Source organism: Mytilus californianus, unplaced genomic scaffold (assembly GCF_021869535.1).
Source record: "Mytilus californianus isolate M0D057914Y unplaced genomic scaffold, xbMytCali1.0.p SCAF_1, whole genome shotgun sequence".
Taxonomy (NCBI): Eukaryota; Metazoa; Mollusca; class Bivalvia; order Mytilida; family Mytilidae; genus Mytilus; species Mytilus californianus.
In genome coordinates, this window is record NW_026262581.1 from 84880501 (window position 1) to 84901555 (window position 21055).

Sequence of the window (21055 nt, forward strand, 5' to 3'; positions counted from 1 at the left end):
AACGTTTTGACTTACTGAAAATTTAAATTTGCATATGCTGTTTGAAATACGTGTATATACTCAATAAGCCGAAAATGGCATTAGTTAATCCTTCTCACTGATTTTTTTGTCCTTGAATGAAACCTAGTCTAACCAAAGGAAATCATCTGAAATTTAATCCTTTGAACATTCTCATTTAAAAGTACTTTACAATATAAAAATGTTACATTATTTAAAAAAACATACAACAGAATGGCCCTTTAAAACTTTAACATATTTAGTCTTGAAAGTCCTAGAGAAATGACTGTTTTATTCTGGAAAACTAATTAAAGGAATGATAATTTGTTTAAAACACAAGGAGATAATCCAATTAATGAAGACCTCTTTCTTGGTCCAGTTGACACACGGGTGTAAAACAATGGATACATAGTTTGTATAAAATAGAGGTGGAAGATATCAAGGGGTCTTTCAAGGCTTAAAAGTCGAAGGGGAGTTAACAACGCAATGACATGAATGACAGAAATTGAAAGATAACAATTGACCTAACAAGTCTACAAAACACTACATAGAAAACAAAAGAATGAGCAGCACTAGATGCCGATACTAAGCATCAACTGATAGTAATATCATGTGCTCAGGAAGGTGATATATTAAATAGCAAAATGTTTGGTCAAATGCAATTTTTGTTGTTGTAATTGCAGCGGTTGTTAATTCTAAAATTCAGCATGAAAGTTTAGAATTGTGAATGACCTACAATCTTTAGAAGTTCAATCTCTTGTTACAAGCAATCATATTTAAAGGATTGATACACGTCATCTTGCTGCATACATGACTCATACATTGAGTAAGTAAGATGTACGCTTCCTGCTCACCACAGTTTAATATCTGATAACATATATAGATACCAGTTTTGTACAAGAAGAAATCGGTAGACGCTAATATGTATCAAGAGAGTATAGATATGGTTTGAACATCTTCATACTGATCTTCTGAAGAAGAGAGCTTTCTGGTCAATCAATGAAACAACAAAATTGGAAGTTAAAAAGGGGACATCAAACGCAGGTACAACAGATTATGTTTATGTTCCTTCCAAAACAACTTGCCATTACTTAGAATGATCAAGGACGAGTTGATATTGAAAAGGAGCAATTGACAAATACTCATAGCATTCACTTAGTGCGAGATACAGTGATGCCTAATAGTAAAGCATAAACCAAATGGATACAAATAGTTTTACCGATTTCTTAAAAATTTATATCCATTCATATTCATATTACAATAGGCTCGATAGGTTTGTATAAAAAAATATATTATAAATGTTACATTTTTGTAAATGAACTTAAGACAAATTGACAAATACGAACATGAGCATTATGATTTATTACATTATTTGTCATATTGAATATGTCATATAGGTTGTACACTTAGATTACGCAAAGTCATATTTATCATATGTGTTTTGTCCAATAAAATATTTGAATTTGAAATTTGAGTTTAATAATTGAAAAAAAAAAATCTAACAAAGAGAAAAAGACGAGGAAAAACTGAAAATCTTGTTCATTTTCAGAATTGGACTCTTCGTAGGACTCGGAACTGCGTTTGGGACGCAGAAGTGCCGTAATCATGTCACAACCACATCTCAACTTAAGGCCTCTTCTGAACATTTAAAGGTCCCCACTATGTATTGGTTACCTAAACTACACAAAACAACCCGTAAAATATCGTTTTATCTCGGTCTCTAGTAAGTTTTCTAATACTATACTTTCAGTGCTTTCGTTTGATTTGGTTGACAGTTTTGACTTTTCCACTCTTTACACTACACTTCCACACAATCCTATCAAAGAAATGTTGTCCTATTTAATTAAATGTTCATTCGATAAATCTGATTGCAAATTTATTTGCTGCAACTCATATATAGCTTTTTTTCTCAAACGAGAAAGGTACATATTCTAAATATATACTGAAGTTGTGATGAGATGATTAAGGTGGTACCTAACACTACAGGGAGATAACTCTGTAAAAATCAATTAAACGTTTTAATTACGTTGTATTGTTAAGGAAATATTAAGCTTATCAGTGATCAAAATTAGTGTTTGTCAAACTGCTATATAACCAGTGAAATTTTTCTGATAAAGTGGTTGGTTCAAATTATTTGAAATTTTTATATTTCTGTCAAAGGGTCAAAGTTAATATTTTGTCAAAATTTTATGAAAATTAAACGAGCCAAATTAATATTAGTCAAGGTGTTGGGTACCACCTTAAAGCCATAAATTTTCTCCTTGACAACATTTATGTACATTTCGGCAATTAAGTTTATTGATAGATTGTAGGTATTCATATGGGTACCAATTGTGCCCCTTTAATAGCAGACTTGTACCTGTACTGTTATGAATCATAGTTTATGGCCAAACTCAGTAAAGACCCGTCTAAATTTCAGTTGATTGTTGAATTCAACAGCACTTGCCGTTATCTTGATGATATTTTTTGGTTAAATAATGAAGAATTCTCTAAATATACTGCCGAAATTTACAAATATTAACAGCAATTAGTGTCCTTTCCTAGATTCACTGATTGTTTATAGTTTGTTCTTATGTTGTGCTGTTACGCCACTGTCCCAGGTTAGGGGAGGGTTGACCGCTCACAAACATGTTTAACCCCGCCTCATTCTCTATGTGCCTGTCCCAAGTCAGGATCCTGTAGTACAGTGGTTGTCGTTTGTTGACGTCTGTCATATTTCTTTTCGTAAATTGTTTTGTTATAAATTAGGCCGTTGGTTTTCTCAATTAAATTGTTTCATATATGTCGGGGAATATGGCCGTACGGTTGCCTATAATTGCTTACATCCACTTTATTTGAACGTTGGTGGAAAGTTGTCTCGTTGGCAATCATACCACATCTCCAGACTTCTATATTAATTTTTTTTTTTCGATAATATAACAAAATGCAATTTTGTTGTTAATGTACGATGAATTTTCTGAAAGTTCATATGAACCTTATAGAACAGGATACAATAATTCCAAATCAAAAGAAAATTGAGAGGTTTGTGGCACAATAGTTATCGAAAACTTAAATCCTTCAAAAATGTGAAAAATTATCTAAAAGCGAAATTTATCTTAGGAAATCGATATTAATATGATAAAAAGTCAAATAAATGTATGGTTTTTAGGTCATGGTAACTTTTTTTCATAATTTCAAAATGCAATCGATACGTATTGTTCCGGGAACAGCCTTCTATAAAAGTTTTTGCAGTTGCTCAAAATACTGATATCTGCTAAAAGCGATCATTTTGCTTTTCTAAGTTTAGATAACACATCGCTTGTTGGCGATATCATAGAGAACAATATATTCCCATAATTGAAGAATGGGCAATTCAAGTTCTAAAAGAAATATTCGAGCTAATTACAAAAACAAATAAGTTTTTTTCAAAGTCGATCTTATATACCTTATCGAATGTACTCCTAAATCCTGCTTTTTTGTTTAAAAAAAAGTGTTAAACATCTTAGATTTGTTAAGATAATAACATTAACAGTACCAATTTTACTGCAGCAGATGCACATTTTGGCAGTAAATGTCTATTCGGTGTTACTCAAGGTCAAGATATTTGAAAATCCAAAACGCATTAAAATATTGAAGAGCTGATCAGACCAGAAAGGACAAAAAGTATAGCCATTGGCAGGCAAGCAATCGGAGCTTTGCATGAGGGAGAAGTTTTATCTCGTTGAATATTCGAATGAATAGGTTCAATATTCGAATGAATACTGCCTTTACCATAAACTTGTAGAACTAAAATGCAGATACCTGTGTGTTGTGTTTGTGGACTGTTGTTTGTCTTTTTGTATTTTTTGTTTTGGTCATGGTGTTATCTTAGTTTTTTTATTTAATTTATAGTTTGATTTCGTTCCCTTGGTATCATTTTAATTTAAAGACACTTATTGCAGTAATGAGATCTTGATAAAAAAAGGCAACAGTAGTATAACGCTGTTCAATAGTCAAAATTCGATTAAGCAAAAACAAATCCGGGTAACAAACTAAAACCAATGAAAACATATCAACTATCAGAGGAAAACAACGGAAGAACAGAAACACTGAACTACAACAAAAGCAAACGCCAGCATACATAGAAACGGACTGTTTGTTAACAACTGCCATATTCCGGACTTGGTACAGGACATTTTAAGAAAAAATGGTGGGTTGAAAAAAAAATATATACCATGCAAAGCATTATTATGTGAAAAGTTGCGATTTTACTCATGCTTCGGGTTAATTTTTATGGAACTACTTTAAAGTCTAATTTTTTAAAAATATTAATTCAAACTAACTTGTTTTAGCATTCTAATTATGTACGCAAATTGTATGAGTAGAAAAATAAAACAAAAACAATGAAATCTTATCTTTTTTAATATATAAATAGAAATTGCGAAAATCGCCAAAAAATTGCTGCAAAGTAATTTGAATAGGATTGAATGCAGTAAAAAAAATATCCGCAAGAATATGTTAATATAGTTACGCTGACATATAACCAATTCGAAACCATGGTAAATTCATTCACAATTTTCAAGCTTTCATTATTGAAACAGCACTTTTGATAAAAAATATAATTAAGCATGTTTACCATAGAAATTAAAGGACGACGGTTACCCAGTTTTTATTCTGATTAAAGGTAATGTTGAAACTGCAATAAATCGAAAAAACTTTAATACAACGAACTAATTAGAAAGACACGATCTGCAAGAAAGTCAAAGTCGTCTTTAATAGTCAGTCAACTTTCCCCCTATAATGATGATTGTATCCTTGATGGTTTGGTTAAAAAAATGGTTGATAGAAACTGCACACAGCTAAAACATTCAACAAACAAAATATGTTAAACAACTATAAATAAAGGAGAGAAACTTCAAACATCAATGTCAATCAGCTATATAAGATCTACAGATATGTTATCATGATCGAAATCAGTCAGAAGACTCCTTAAAAGAGTTATTGAGTAATTTTCTACGTTTTGGTTTTTTTCTTTCTTTTTTTTTAAAGAAAGCACTTTTAGATAGAGTAAACTGTTATCAGCAACAATGTTCAACAAATAAAGATCTACAAATAAGTCAATTGACAATCGGCTCAAATAGCTATTCAAAGTATAGTTTAAGAGAAACTGAATCAAGGAAGAACAAGCAGAATTAAAGTTCTTAAATTAATCATCACATGAATCGAATCATTATGAAAGTTTTTGGTCACTTTTAAGATAACAACTTTTCTCATGATTGTTGTGTTTTATGTATCTTCTTGATTGAAGATATAAAGAAACTGTTATAATTAGCGGTAATGGATCAGTCATATACGATCAACAAATAAGTGAGGACAGCTTAATTGGAAATCGAATCCCTATATCAGTTAATGAACTAAGTTCATTGGATGTTGGACGTGTACTAATTGATATAAAAAATGAAAACAACACTTTATAAATGTCATGCATCCGAAGCGCTTTTCTGGATTTACCTTCATCAGGAACGCTCAAAGCCGAATATTTGAAAGCCCATGATGTATAAGAACCGAAATAATTGAAGAGCTATATTTCCAAAAAAAAAACATAAAAACAGCCAAATTCATTTAATGTCAACTTTGTCTGAGGGAGTTGAAACCTTAGTTTTTTTGTAATTTCAAAATATATAATCGATATGTTAGTCTTAGACACATGATTGTAATTAGTTGTTATTTGCTTTGAATTAGATTTCAATAACTATGAGTACTCTCAGCTCTGTACGTTGTGTCTTAAGTATTATTGTTAGGGTTTTTACAAAATGGATGTGCTTTGTATCGATCCTTTTCAACTTTTAAACTTTACAGTTTGTTCTTATGTTTTACTGTTACACCACTGTCTCAGGTTATATTAGGGAGAAGGTTTGGTGTCAGTTAACATGTTAAATCCAGCCATATTCTGTGTGTGCCTGTCCAAATTCAGGAGCCTGTAAGTCAATGGTTGTCGTTTGTTGCTTTATATCATATTTGCTCTTCGTTTATTGTTTTGAACATAAATCAGACTGCTAACACATCTTCTTTTTTTATACTATCAGTGCTTTTATATTCCAATATACTCAACAGCAAGATATGTTGCCTGGAGTTGGATACATCCTTTACTTACTTGTGAATAAATACATTTGGTGATTCACAACATTGCTTCCAGGCAGTGCGACGTAAGATTTTCATGATTCATAAATGAGCTGACATATACTGTTTTTATTTCGCTTTAAACGACATCTTATGTCTCAGTTAAACCTATTTTGTAATACTTTTATGTTTATTCTACGAGAAAAGTTTTACTTGCATAGGGCAAACTTGGATTCATTTCGATAGATTTCAAGATACTTACATCCGGGTAAACCTCTCACTGAGGTTTGCGCGAACTATGAGGCCGTGTTCACATTGAGTTCAACTCGATGTGGTGTAAGTGTACTCAACACTTAAACTAAACTCTATTACGTTCTCATTGATAAACATCAATGTTTGCATGTAGTTTAAAACAGATTTTGACTACATGCAGTCGATAGTCAATGTAGACCTTTGTATATGTTAAGTGTATATTAAACTAGATATTAAGAACGTGGATTTTATTATGAATATTTAAGGAAGTTAAATATATTGAATAAAAATGATTATAATGTTATTATGAATTAAGTTATTTATCTATTGATATGACAAAAACTACAAAAATACTCATTTAAAAACATGATTAAATTTAAAAGCCTTAGTGGACCATTTGATTCGCAGTGGGTGTAGGGATTGTTTGCTGATAGAATATTCATTTTTTTTTCGGTTGCTAGTACGGTTTATCTTTTCAGCGCAAAATTATCTTGCCTTTTTTGTACTCGACAATATCTTGCAAAGTCTTGTATGAGGTACATGTAGGACAAAATATTCATTTTCATCATGTCTTGGACAAGATTATTTTTTAAAGTTAGTTCTAGTCAAGACTATTCATTCCAAAATCACCTCGAGGATGTCTTGAGAAAAGAGATATGGTCACTAAGGGATTCCGATCAGCTGTAAAACCCTAAAGTTGGGCGTCCGTTTGGCTGTGCGGGCTGTACACGTACTCAGCCACATCCGGTCAGAATAGGGACATAAAATCCGATGCCTCATGTATAGAGAGTGCCACGCTCTCTGCGAGTAAAGATCCTTTGCAACAGTTTTTTGAGGGATCCGCAGGTGTCCTGTTGTAGGGCAAAATTTCTGTCCTTATCCAATATACTGTCATTTTCCAGTGGCAGTCCAAATTGTCCAGATCTTCATCTCGGACGGCCTCTATTACATGACCTACCTATACTTTTTTGGGGGAAATTTGTTCTCGTCCTGAACATGAAATATTGGTCACTGGACGTCAAACAACCGACAATTAATCAATCAACCATTTTCAAAATCCTGTGTTTGCATATTGTTACACTGTTTTAGCCTGTTTTGATAAAATGGAATGATTTTCTAAGGTACCTAACATTAATCTTCGTGCGAAAAGCCATTTTTTTTCATTACATTCATAAAAAACAACCTTAAAAAATTAGAATATAGGAAAATTTTCAAAACTAAACTGAAACCCCTTGTCCTTCATTTTCAATGGAATCAAACGATTGTTATCACTTCCCTCCTGAAACAAAAACAAAAAGTTGAATTTCCCCCTCGTAAACAAATATTATTGAAAAATTAAACAAAAATACGCATTGGCCTGCGCCTCACAAAGTTTACAGAGAAAATGTCCATTCAATTCTATATAATGTACATGTATAATAGAGATTTTCAAAATTTTATATTTTCAATAATCTGTTTAATACAATCAAATATTTGTTTGGTTGTGTGGGTGTTGCAGCCTTTAGCTCATTGCCATATTTGGCATGGCCATAGATGGCGCTCTCAGGTGGAATCTGAATTTTGGAATTCCCGTATCTTCTTGTTAATTTGCTGTCGACAACAAAGCAGCTGCTGCAGAAATTAGTTAAATTATTTAAACGAAAAGATGCCAAACAAAAGAAATGCCAGGGGATCGCCATCAAGGGCCATTGGAAAGAAGAGGAGGACGACCAGCAGGAAAGAAGGACAGAGAGTGCGGTACGAAGAAATCACTCAAAAGAAGGACGGAGTTGGACGGAAAAGAATGGTCAGGAAAACACAGGAGGTGGGACACGTGGAGACACAAGGACCAGACGAAAATGCTGAAATATCATCAGGTAATGAGTCGGAGGAGGATGCACGGGCATTCCCCTATTTAAGGCACGACCCGTTACACAAAAATTTTGAAATTGCAAATAATTCCATTGATTTCACTCCGACACAAGAGTCTAGCATTCATGACACAGTAGGGGAACACGTGACTTTTAAAATTAAGGAAAAGATTTAGGAGGGAAAGTTTATAGAGCTTCATTATCTTTTGAGAACGCAAAAACATGAAAAAGAAATGGAGGAGGTTGACGAGGGCGATCTGAAATTAAAAAGGGAGAAAATTTCCATTTAAAAAAAGATCGTCGGGTGTTTATTTGTCCATAAATGAATGGACTTCAGCATTCATGGTTTTTATGAGTGTCTACATTGAGAAATACAGGACACGGGCACAGGAATTGTTTAAATATATGCGCGATATAAGATTAGCGGCAACGAGGTCAGAAAACTGGGCCACCTATGACGAGCAATTTAGGCTAAAAATAGAGAAGAATCCAAATTTATCTTGGGGAAACATACACGGTGAATATTGGCTATTACACATCACATCTCCCACAGTACAAAACAATGTGTCAGTGCAATCACAGGGTTATAGATCAAATACACAAAATCGTGGTCATTATTACTCAAATGCAGCTACACTTTCAAACACTAACACGAGAACACATCAACAATCACAGGTAACTAGTGGAAGTGTAAATATGTCATGTAAATACTATAATAATGGTAATGACTGTCCCTACTTCCCTCAGTGTAGGTTTAAACATGTATGTGAAATATGCAGTGGCAAACACAGAAAGGCCCAATGTAATAACCGGGCCCAAGGAAGAAGTAACAAAAAGTATTAATTTTTATTCATTAGGAAATACTCCTGTTAAAGTATCGGTCTTGGAAAATTATTTAGAATTTTACCCACATAACAATGTAGCACATGAAATTATATATGGTTTCAAATATGGTTTTTCATTAAAATATTTTGGCTCTAGGGAACCAAGGGAGAGTTCCAATTTAAAAAGTGCATTACAGCTACCCAACATTTTTAAAGAAAAATTAATGAAGGAAGTTAAACTTGGTCGCATTGCTGGTCCTTTCAGATACCCGCCTTTTCCCACACTTCAGGTATCACCAATGGGGCTAGTGTCAAAAAAGGATGGTGATTTTAGACATATTCAACATTTATCCTATCCTGAGAATAATTCAATAAATGATTTTATTGATAAAGATCATTGTTCAGTGCAGTACAGTTCAGTGGACGAAGCAGCATGTTTGATTAATAGACACAAAACATTTGCCCGTTTAAGTCAGTGTGCTGTAAAACCGGCTTTTCGCTTGTTGCCAATTGCACCGCAGGATTTTGACTTGTTAGGGATAAAATTAAAAAGGTGAACATTATCTTAATTAAATGATGCCAAAGGGGGCCTCAATAAGTTGTTCCCTGTGGGAGAAATTTGCAAAAGCTTTGCATTGGATAATACAGCAAAAAAGCGGAAATGATAATATCCTCCATTATTTAGATGATTTTCTTTTTGTCGAGTCGAGCCAAACATCAAAAGTTGGCAATACCTTGAAGATATTCCAAGAGGTATGCGACAAAATAGGTATTCCTCTTGCTAGTGACAAGACTACTTTGCCTACAACATTACTCATTTTTTGGGGTATAGAATTTGATACACATAATTTAATCACGCGGCTTCCAAATGAAAAACTTGTCAAACTCTCACAAAATATCAGAGATACCTTAGACAGTTATAAAATAACTCTTAAAGATATGCAATCTCTTCTTGGGCTCCTGAATTTTGCTTGTAAGGTGGTTGCTCCATGCCGCACCTTCTGTCGCAGACTCATAAATTCAACAATCGAGGTAAGAAAATCATATTACAACATTCGAGTAAACAAGCAGATGAAAGCAGATTTAGAAGTTTGGTTAGACTTTTTAAACAATACAATGGTGTCACTGTAATAACCGACAATGTATGGGTTAAATGAAAAATTAGAGTTGTTCACGGATAGTGCAGGGGGTCCAAAGGTGGGTATGGGATCTTTTTTGCAGGTCAGTGGGCCCAAGGCATATGGCCAAAACATCGGGTTGAAACTGTAATCACCAGAGATATGACATTGTTAGAGTTGTTTCCAGTTGTAGCAGCACTTATGTCCTGGGAATCATATTTTGTTAACAAAAAAGTTATTTTTCATGTTGATAATCAGGCGGTTGTTCAAATCATTAATATGAAAACTAGAAAATCAAGTAGAGTTATGACTTTAGTAAGACAAATGGTTTTAATGAACTTAAAAAAACAATACGTCAGTTAAGGCAATTTATATCCCTTCAAAACAACACCAAATTGCTGATTATCTTTCTCGTTTTCAGTGGGGAAAGTTCAGAAGCCTAGCTCCAGAAGCAGACCAGTGGCTAACCAAAATTCCAACACAGATCTGGAACATTTAAGTTAGGTGGCGGATTATATTGTCAATTAAGGTGTGTCCAAAAATACACAAAAATCATACAATTTGGCTCTGTCAAAACTTTGTAATTTTAGATCATCTTACAAATTGAAACAGCATTGGCCAGTGCCAGTCAATGATTTGCTAAATTTTATAGCTTTTTTGTCAGTACAAGGTCTTTCTGGGGGTACCATATCATCTTATATATTAGGGGTTTCATACCATCATAAAATACAAGGCATACAGGATACTATAAAATTCTTAATAATTGGCAAATCTTTAGAAGGATAAAAAGCATTCAAGGAGGGAAACGTAATGACATGAGAGCACCAATTACAGTGCAATTGTTAGCAGATATGATAGGTTGTTTAGATAAAGTATGTAAGAATAAATATGAAGCTGCTTTATTTTCAGCAGTTATTTTCAGTTGCCTTCTTTGGTTTGCTAAGGGTAGGGGAAATCACTACTTCAAAAACTAAGTCTGTTATAAACGGCTCCAACTTTACAATTTCTGATGTTTTAGTTAAGAAAAAAGTCCTGGAGCTAAGAGTAAGGTGGTCAAAAACTGACCAAAAGGGAAAGACCGTTACTTTATTGATACCTGAGAACAGAAAAAAACTACTGTCCGATACGACTCATTAACGAATACTTAAAGGTACGACCTACCTGTAACAATAAAGATTTGTTTATTCATTATAATGGTATGCCTTTAACTAGATACCAATTCAGCAGTATACTGGAAAAGGCTTTACATTTTCTTCATATTAGTAAAGGTCATTTTATGTCACATAATTTTAGAATTGGGGGAGCCACGGAACTAGCCAGGCAGGGGGTCTCAGAGGAGATAATTATGAAAATAGGCAGATGGAAATCGCATGCTTATTCTCGCTATATCAGGTTGCAATTTTTCTAGTTTCAAAAGGCTAACAAGCTACAAGTTTTCACAGGTCCCAAGATTTTATGGATTGTTGGAAGTTCCCTTGTTCATTGGACCAATGTAGAGGCGAATAAATCTGGTAGGACCAACCTGGGACTGGAGTCCAAAAGGTGTTACAACATACTGGATTGGGCAACCTGGTATACAGATTAAAGATTTGGACTCCCTACTGGATGCAAAAAGAAAATTTGTACCTTCTCCTAATCTTATTATTATTCACTGTGGAGCTAATGATTTGACAGATTTAGAATTGACAGGGAAGGGTTTAATTGAAAATGTAAAATGTTCTATCTTACGTTACCAGGCTTTATTTAAAAAGGTTATTATAATATGGTCTTCAATGCTACAGCGCAGATACTGGCATTTTGCACCCTTGAATGCGGGTGCAATAATCGAACAGATGAGAAAAAGAGTGAATTCAGTGGTCAAAAACTTTGTAATAGAAAATTGGGGGGAAAGTTATTTTACATGAGAACATTAGGGCAAGTGCAGTGTCTTTATACAGAACAGGTGGAACTCATTTATCACAAACTGGAAATCAGGTTTTCTTAAATAATATACAAGGGGGGGTTGAGTATTTCCTACGCACACCAATTTCAACTTTTCCAATGCTTCAATGATGAAAATTGTGTGGAGGTGAGAACCGAAGTCAGATTTGGTAGCTGACTTGGGCTCTCATGTGGCGGTCCAGGGAGACTGGTAGTGATTGTGGAATTATTTAACTCGGCCCTTGCTCTGGGCCTGACAAGTTCTACAATTTGCAGGTTTGGAAAATGTGGTTAGTGGTAACGGTGGGGTCTACAGATGGGTAACTCTGGGACCTCCTCCACCTCATCTTATAGAGGAGAGGCCTACATCTGCCAACAGGTGGGGCACTAATAATTGGAGCATTGGTAATACGATAGTTGTCCCCGGTCACTACCCATGGTAGGTGGTGGTGTAACCGTGTTTAACTACCAGGGGTTTTATGGCACTATGTCAACATAGGTCAGCTGATAGCCATTGTGTAAAGGTAATCGGTAGTCACCCTGGCGCCTCAACAAAATATTATAGAATACTCTGTAGCCAAAGTAATGCCACAAAGTTAAAATGTATATTCTAGTCATGAAAATTTAAATACAAGTTGGTGTAATAAAATGTATGTGTAATTAGAATGATTGTTTTTGTATAAGTTGTAAAAGTTATAAATGAAAAACAGAGGATGGAATCTCTACACAAATGAGTATAATATACAGAAAGTCTGTAGTATTTTAATTTTGGTATTTGTGAGAGAGACAACTCTAGAACAATTTTTTAATCACTTTGTGATTAAAGGAAGGACTTCATTATAGTTTAGAAAATACGTCAACAACTCTTGATCGTTGTTCTTCATCTCATTGTTATTCATTCAGTATTAATATAGGGTCTTCTTCTTTGAGTATTGCAATTAATAGAGATTATCAAAATTTTATATTTTCAAAATCCTGGTTTAATTCAATCAAATATTTGTGGGGGTATGTGGGTGTTGCAGCCTTTAGCTCATTGCCATATTTGGCATGGCCATAGATGGCGCTCTCGGGTGGAATCTGAATTTTGGAATTCCCGTATCGGGCACTTGTTAATTTGCTGTCGACAACAAAGCAGGTGCTGCAGAAATTAGTTAAATTATTTAAAACCCGCCCACCCTCCCAAATAAGAATAGTTCCTGCTGCTTTTTGTTTTATATTTTCAGGCACTAGTTTGCTGTATTTGGTTGCAATATTATGGTTACCAGTATCCAAGCAGGTCCTCCATGGTATTGGACCAATACAGGATAGTTTGCAGTAAACTTGCGTTTCTTTGATTTGGACATTTCCGTTATTAAGCACTTTATTTACATATGGACTATTGTGATATAAGCAACCAGAATGAATTTAAGTTTATATTAATTACTTATTTTATTAATTGGGAAGAAAACAAGACATTTTAAAGAAATTAATTTTCTTCTTCTATCCTTAGGCGCAGGGTCAATTTTGAATGGGGGGAGGTCCAGGGAGACTGATAGTGATTGGGGGATTATTTCACTCGGCCCTTGCTCTGGGCCTGACAAGTTCTACAATTTGCAGGTTTGGAAAATGTGGTTAGTGGTAACGTTGGGGTCTACAGATGGGTAACTCTGGGACCTCCTCCACCTCATCTTATAGAGGGGAGGCCTACACCTGCTAATAACTTGTGCATTGGTAATACGAGTGTTTTCCCCGGTCACTCTCCATGGTAGGTGGTGGTGTAACCGTGTTTAACTACCAAGGGTTTTATAACACTATGTCAACATAGGTGTGCTGATAGCCATTGTGTATAGGTAATCGGTAGTCACCCTGGCGCCTCAACAAAATATTATAGAATACTCTGTAGCCAAAGTAATGCCACAAAGTAAAAATGTATATTCTAGTCATGAAAATTTAAATACAAGTTGGTGTAATAAAATGTATGTGTAATTAGAATGATTGTTTTTGTATAAGTTGTAAAAGTTATAAATGAAAAACAGAGGATGGAATCTCTACACAAATGAGTATAATATACAGAAAGTCTGTAGTATTTTAATTTTGGTATTTGTGAGAGAGACAACTGTAGAACAATTTTTTAATCACTTTGTGATTAAAGGAAGGACTTCATTATAGTTTAGAAAATACGTCAACAACTCTTGGTCGTTGTTCTTCATCTCATTGTTATTCATTCAGTATTAATATAGGGTCTTCTTCTTTGAGTATTGCAATTAATAGAGATTATCAAAATTTTATATTTTCAAAATCCTGGTTTAATTCAATCAAATATTTGTGGGGGTGTGTGGGTGTTGCAGCCTTTAGCTCATTGCCATATTTGGCATGGCCATAGATGGCGCTCTCAGGTGGAATCTGAATTTTGGAATTCCCGTATCGGGCACTTGTTAATTTGCTGTCGACAACAAAGCAGGTGCTGCAGAAATTAGTTAAATTATTTAAAACCCGCCCACCCTCCCAAAATAAGAATAGTTCCTGCTGCTTTTTGTTTTATATTTTCAGGCACTAGTTTGCTGTATTTGGTTGCAATATTATGGTTACCAGTATCCAAGCAGGTCCTCCATGGTATTGGACCAATACAGGATAGTTTGCAGTAAACTTGCGTTTCTTTGATTTGGACATTTCCGTTATTAAGCACTTTATTTACATATGGACTATTGTGATATAAGCAACCAGAATGAATTTAAGTTTATATTAATTACTTATTTTATTAATTGGGAAGAAAACAAGACATTTTAAAGAAATTAATTTTCTTCTTCTATCCTTAGGCGAAGGGTCAATTTTGAATGGGGGGAGGTCCAGGGAGACTGGTAGTGATTAGGGGATTATTTCACTCGGCCCTTGCTCTGGGCCTGACAAGTTCTACAATTTGCAGGTTTGGAAAATGTGGTTAGTGGTAACGTTGGGGTCTACAGATGGGTAACTCTGGGACCTCCTCCACCTCATCTTATAGAGGGGAGGCCTACACCTGCTAATAACTTGTGCATTGGTAATACGAGTGTTTTCCCCGGTCACTCTCCATGGTAGGTGGTGGTGTAACCGTGTTTAACTACCAAGGGTTTTATAACACTATGTCAACATAGGTGTGCTGATAGCCATTGTGTATAGGTAATCGGTAGTAACCCTGGCGCCTCAACAAAATATTATAGAATACTCTGTAGCCAAAGTAATGCCACAAAGTAAAAATGTATATTCTAGTCATGAAAATGTAAATACAAGTTGGTGTAATAAAATGTATGTGTAATTAGAATGATTGTTTTTGTATAAGTTGTAAAAGTTATAAATGAAAAGCAGAGGACGGAACCTCTACACAAATGAGTATAATATACAGAAAGTCTGTAGTATTTTAATTTTGGTATTTGTGAATTACAATTAACAACAGACAAAGAGAGACAACTGTAGAACAAATTTTAATCACATTGTGATTAAAGGAAGGACTTCAACATAGTTTAGAAAATACGTCAACAACTCTTGATCGTTGTTCTTCATCTCATTGTTATTCGTTCAGTATTAATATAGGGTCATCTTCTATGAGCATTGCAATTAAATTGCGTGTACATGTTGTTTGCTTGTGTGACAATTTTCATGTCTAGGTAATTAAAACCGATGTACAGATGAGGACAAATTTAATGTGAAACCAGTGTTCATTACATGAAACTAATTGTAAACAGGCTTACAATACGCAACGTTTATTGTGAACACGGCCTAAGTTGAAGATTAAACATTTAAAGTTACTTTGAAATGGTGTCAAAGATACCAAAGAGACAATCAAAATTCGTGAATCATGGAAAACCGACAGAATCATGGCAAAAATTAAAAAATACGAAAAGATAATCTACAAATACTACATAAAAAGTAAAAGACAGCAACACGATCCTCGAGCATCGATGGAGGACTTTTCAACTACTTACCATTGATTCTACGGCGTTTGAAAGCTGCAACCTTCTATCAATACAATCATGGTACGAAACGCAAGCTCTGAAATCTCGTATAAAATGGGAGATATTTGCACCATATGCAGTTGCAGAAATAAAAAAAGACAATTGTTTCTTCTTTAAAAAAAAGCTTTCAAAAAATATTGGGATGATATGTATTAAACCAGCGGCCTCAACCAGATGTGCATTTTGGAAAATTCTACAATTTACTCCAAGCTAAAGATCTTCAATAATAATCTTTATAATTTTGCAGGATTGGAAAAATTTTCGATTGTTCTTCTCTTTACACAATTATTCGTAATGCTTAATTAAAAGATCGACTACACCGTTTCATTTAAGGGTCATTAGCTGTAAAATTCATGTTCATCGATTTGATTCAAATTCTCATATTTGATTTCTAACATATTAAAACGTATATTCAAATTACAACAAGTCTAAAATAAACAATTTACAATGCAAAGACTCGATGATTTATATATATCAGTATTTCATGTGTGTTTTAGTCTAGACGCCATCTAAGTAACAACCGATATGACCTCCGAAGACTGCCGACGGTCATTTAACCCTATATAAACATACACAAATAGCGACTACGTGCAATTGAATTTTTCTAGGTCTGTTTGAGCTTATGTTATAAAGCAAAGAATTTAATCATCTTTTTACCTGTACAAAAAAATTTTTTTGCGGATCGAATCAGTCAACAAAATGGTTCATCTTTGTTTCACTGTTTTGTTAATTTTTGGTAATATACTTTTGACGTGGCTCGGTATTTATACATTTCGCCATGATATTATTGTGCTATGGTCATTTTTTGTATTTTTGTCTTTCATTTTTGCTTAGTAACTTTGTCTATAGCCTTTTTTGTTTTTCTTTGTTGAAATAGTTATTTGTTTTGTAGTGATTAAGATTAAAGCACGATGTTGACTGCTGTACCAAAATTCTGACCTGTTTACATATTATTTCTGTTTGTTTTGCTCACACATTGTTGTCAATATAAGGGAATTCTATGCGACTGCCATACAAGTGAGAGGTTTAGTTAGCTATAAAATCAGGGTTATTCCACCACTTTCTACATAAAGAAATGCCTGTACCATGTCATGAATATGACAGTTGTTTTCCATTATTTTGATGTTTGCGCTTCTCATTTTGCCATGTGACAAAGGACTTTCCGTTTTGAATTTTCCTTTGAGTTTTTTTTTTTTTTTGTATTTTACTTTTTATTCCTCTTCAAAGAATATATCTATATATTCTAGATATATAAAGTCAAAAGAAAACAACCGACGAGAAAAAATTGATGATACAACACAAACAAAAACGCATGTTAGCATGGCAAATGTACAGGTCTAAAGATTTGTGCAATCATACAGTAAAAAAATAAGTATGAACGATTAAGTAAGAAGATTATATTTACATTGTTGTTAGAAAAAATGACCTACGTCTTCTTTATATTTATAACATGATGCAAGTAATCCACATAAATTTTTGAAAGATTGCATTATAATTTATTTGCCTGTCCCAAGTCAGGAACCTGTAATTCAGTGGTTGTCTTTTGTTGCTGTGATACAGATTTGTTTTTCGTTCATTATTTTGTACATAAATTAGGCCGTTAGTATTCTCGTTTGAATTGTTTTACATTTGTCCTTTCGGGGCCTTTTATAGCTGACTATGCGGTATGGGCTTTGCTCATTGTTGAAGGGCGTACGGTGACCTATAGTTGTTAATTTCTGTGTCATCTGGTCTACTGTGGAGAGTTGTCTCATTGTCAATCATACCACATCTTCTTTTTATATTGAATTATATCTTTGCTTGCGTTATTTTTTCACGAAATTAACATAAATAAAGTATTATGTGTACTAGCAGAATTTCAATGCAGTACACTTGCCAAACAAAACCTTGGTATTTGTCTTTGTGTCAATATTATGAATATATTTCAAAACACGTCTTAAAATTTAATTTTTTCTTAATTGTCTTATTCGTTATCATTTGTTTCTAAGTTCAAGTATAGGGAAGTTATGCTAAGATTTTGATGAAAAAGTGTTGAATCGTATAATTAAACCATTGTACAGCATATTACAATCTGATATTTCTAACACCAGATCGCATTTTAAATATCACGTCTTATATTATTACAACATGAACTTGAAAAACACATATGTCAAACCATATTAATTACTATGTATTTATTTTCTTATTTTTGAAAGGGGATACGGTTTAACTGATGTTTAGAATGAATCATCAATTTACCAACACTTGCAATTTTCCTTAAACTTGTTATGTGTTTCTATAGTCTTCCACATCATATATGAATCACTGGTATTCTTTAAATTATTTATGTAAAACAAATGGCATGGCTTTTCATTGAAACTTTGCTGCACATCCTTTAAATAACAATTCGGCCGAACTATTTCTATGTTTAAAATCCAGGGAATAAATCCACTTCCATAGACATCTTCTAGCCACAAAAAAGGCACTATACTTGTCGCTGTATACATTTGTCTAATTACATTAATGGACATAATGGAGGAGGGTCCTGCACAAAACGGGGGAAACGTTGGAAACCGATAGTCCGAGACAGGTGTATACCATTTGCTCTGAGTTTCACGATACGGCCTTGATCCAAAAACAGTAAAACATTCTAAAACATTTGCGTTGTTCTTATTAATCTTATTGTTAAGGTAAGGAATTAGAAATGGAATATTAATAGTAATATCATCGTCAATTTTGATGACATAAATCGCATTTTTACAGAATTTATTTACCCAGAATAAGCTAAATACTCTTTTGTATGTTAAATTTCTGTAGCTGTCTATAAAATTCCCTTGTATAATATCCCTGTATCTGACACTTTCCTTTTGAATTTGTCCTTGCAGAGTATTATTATTGGTTTGCCCTAGCACAAACACATATTCAATACTTCTATTAGCAAAATGTGAAATCGATCCAAATGTATTCCTTATTATCTGACGTCCGTAAAATTTATATGTAGCCGAATAAACGAGAACTAACAGGAACTTATTTTGTTCTTTACACTCCTTACCAGTATTTAGTAGCGTATTATATTGATGTTTGTGAATAAGAGGGTCCATCAGTTTATCTGGTGATGCATTCATATAAAAATGTTCAAACTCAGTTGTGATATTTTTTCCATTGTATCTTCTCAACGTCCAACTCTTGCTGAATATTCGTTGCTGAATTCTATCAAGTAGGTTTCTTTTAATAATTAACAACAACAAACATATTGTAAACAGAACTATCAGTGGAGTTTTCTTGGGTAATTTCTTTAATCTAGTGATAACTTTGATACGTTGAAATCCAGTCATTACTCGTTTGCACCTAATGGTATTCATCGCAGTTACATAACATCACAGACGTAATCAAAAATAAAAAAGATAAAAAATATAATTCTATTTCGGTTATATCACGGATATACAATATTCTTTTCAATTTAAATAAAACGCTTCATAAACTTTCGAGAAAAACAACATGTAGAAAAATCAGCTAATTTATCGACTTTTCATATGGTCAAATCAATGAAATTACAGGGAAAATTATTCATAGTGATAACATTTAAATAGTCTACCATATATAAATGGCTCCCCATATGAGATATATATTTCCCAGCTCATTCGGAATTCAAAATTTTAAAGCTGCTACTCAGACTTTATAAAACGTCACCAGTGTGTGAGCATAAAGTTGGCGATACAAGGTTATGTCAAAGATCGTCTCGTCCTTTTTCTTAAATTGTTCATTGATCGATACCAAGACCTTGTTGATAAATATTCCGTATCAACTTCACTAATATTACAAGATGGTCTTGAATTATAGATTCTAGGTTATGACGTTGTTTATCATCTTAATTAAGTGTTACAGTGTTCTTTTTATTTGTCCTTGTACATTTTTAACCTTTATTGTTTAGTCCATTTTTTGGTTATTCACTTTTGACATGGCTCGGTACTTATGCATTCCGCCATTGCGTTATTGTGCTATGGTCAATTTGAAATTCTTGTTTTTCATTTTTGCTTATATACTTTGTCTATAGAGTGTCTTTATGCCATTTTGTCTCCAAATTTGCTCAGTTCCTCAGTCATTAGTTTTCTATGTTGTGGTTTGTATAATGTTGTTTTTCTTTTGGTCTTTTACTTTTTTTGCCATGATGTTGTCAGTTTATTTACGACTTATGAATGTTAATGTCCCTTTGGTATCTTTCGCCTCTCGAAGAAGAAATCAGAAAAAAAGGATTGTTATACTCAGGGTCGAAAACATGATACCCTTCGCAATCATATTCAGAAAGATATGTCGTGTGAACAATTAAATGACAAAACGAGGAAATGGTCATTTCTCCTCTGTACATTTGGCCTGAAACAATCAGTCATTTTGTCATTCTTGGGATCTAGGCAGAGTTTAGATATCGTATTTCCATTAAGGTGTATATCATAACCTGAGTATGAATTAAATGTATGTGGTGATGTCCACGATAAAATGAGGACTGGTTTCCTGTATTTTTTCTATAGGAGGTGCTATAAACAGATCTTACTGTTTCTTCCAAATCATACCAAATTTCTTTTATATTTAATTTTTCTGCAGAGGGCAATGTGATAATCGATTTGAAAACATAGTGAGGAATTGACCAAACTTTGTTGATACCTTTATCCACAAAGTTCTGTTAACAACAAACATCAAAGATAGTTGTTTATACGTAAGATAACATATTAACTATAAAGGCATCACCAGTTTATTCGGCCAACTTAAAAGATCAGATACTTCATTCATCAGACCTGCACTCGTTAGCGCTAGAGCATGAGATCCAAAAAGATAAACTTGAAGTTTATACCGAAATAAGCAATTTTTCACAAATATCATGTAAAAGTACCTACGAACAAAATACGTGTTGTTGAAACAGTGTGAGCTAACCTATCCTGTCCAGGCGGTAGTATAAATTTGTGAACCAGATGTATCAAACTATTCTATTTGGAAAGAGTAAAAAGTAAGCTATCAAATGACAATGGAAATAACTTTTCTAAACCGAATTAAGTTCTCGCTCACATTTCTCTGTT

The 21055-nt window shown here is 33.6% G+C and overlaps 1 protein-coding gene across 1 annotated transcript; it reads right to left on the bottom strand.

Moving 5' to 3' along the window:
• Nucleotides 1–18033: 18033 nt before the first annotated feature.
• Nucleotides 18034–19472, bottom strand: LOC127725283 (beta-1,3-galactosyltransferase 5-like). The gene has a single exon (XM_052232181.1). The coding sequence runs from the start codon at nt 19346–19348 to the stop codon at nt 18242–18244; it is 1107 nt and encodes a 368-aa protein (XP_052088141.1). The 5' UTR covers nt 19349–19472; the 3' UTR covers nt 18034–18241.
• Nucleotides 19473–21055: the final 1583 nt, after the last annotated feature.

Excerpts from the sequence above, each read along its gene's own strand:
- LOC127725283 (XM_052232181.1), bottom strand. The coding sequence starts at position 19,348 with ATGAATACCATTAGGTGCAAACGAGTAATGACTGGATTTCAACGTATC.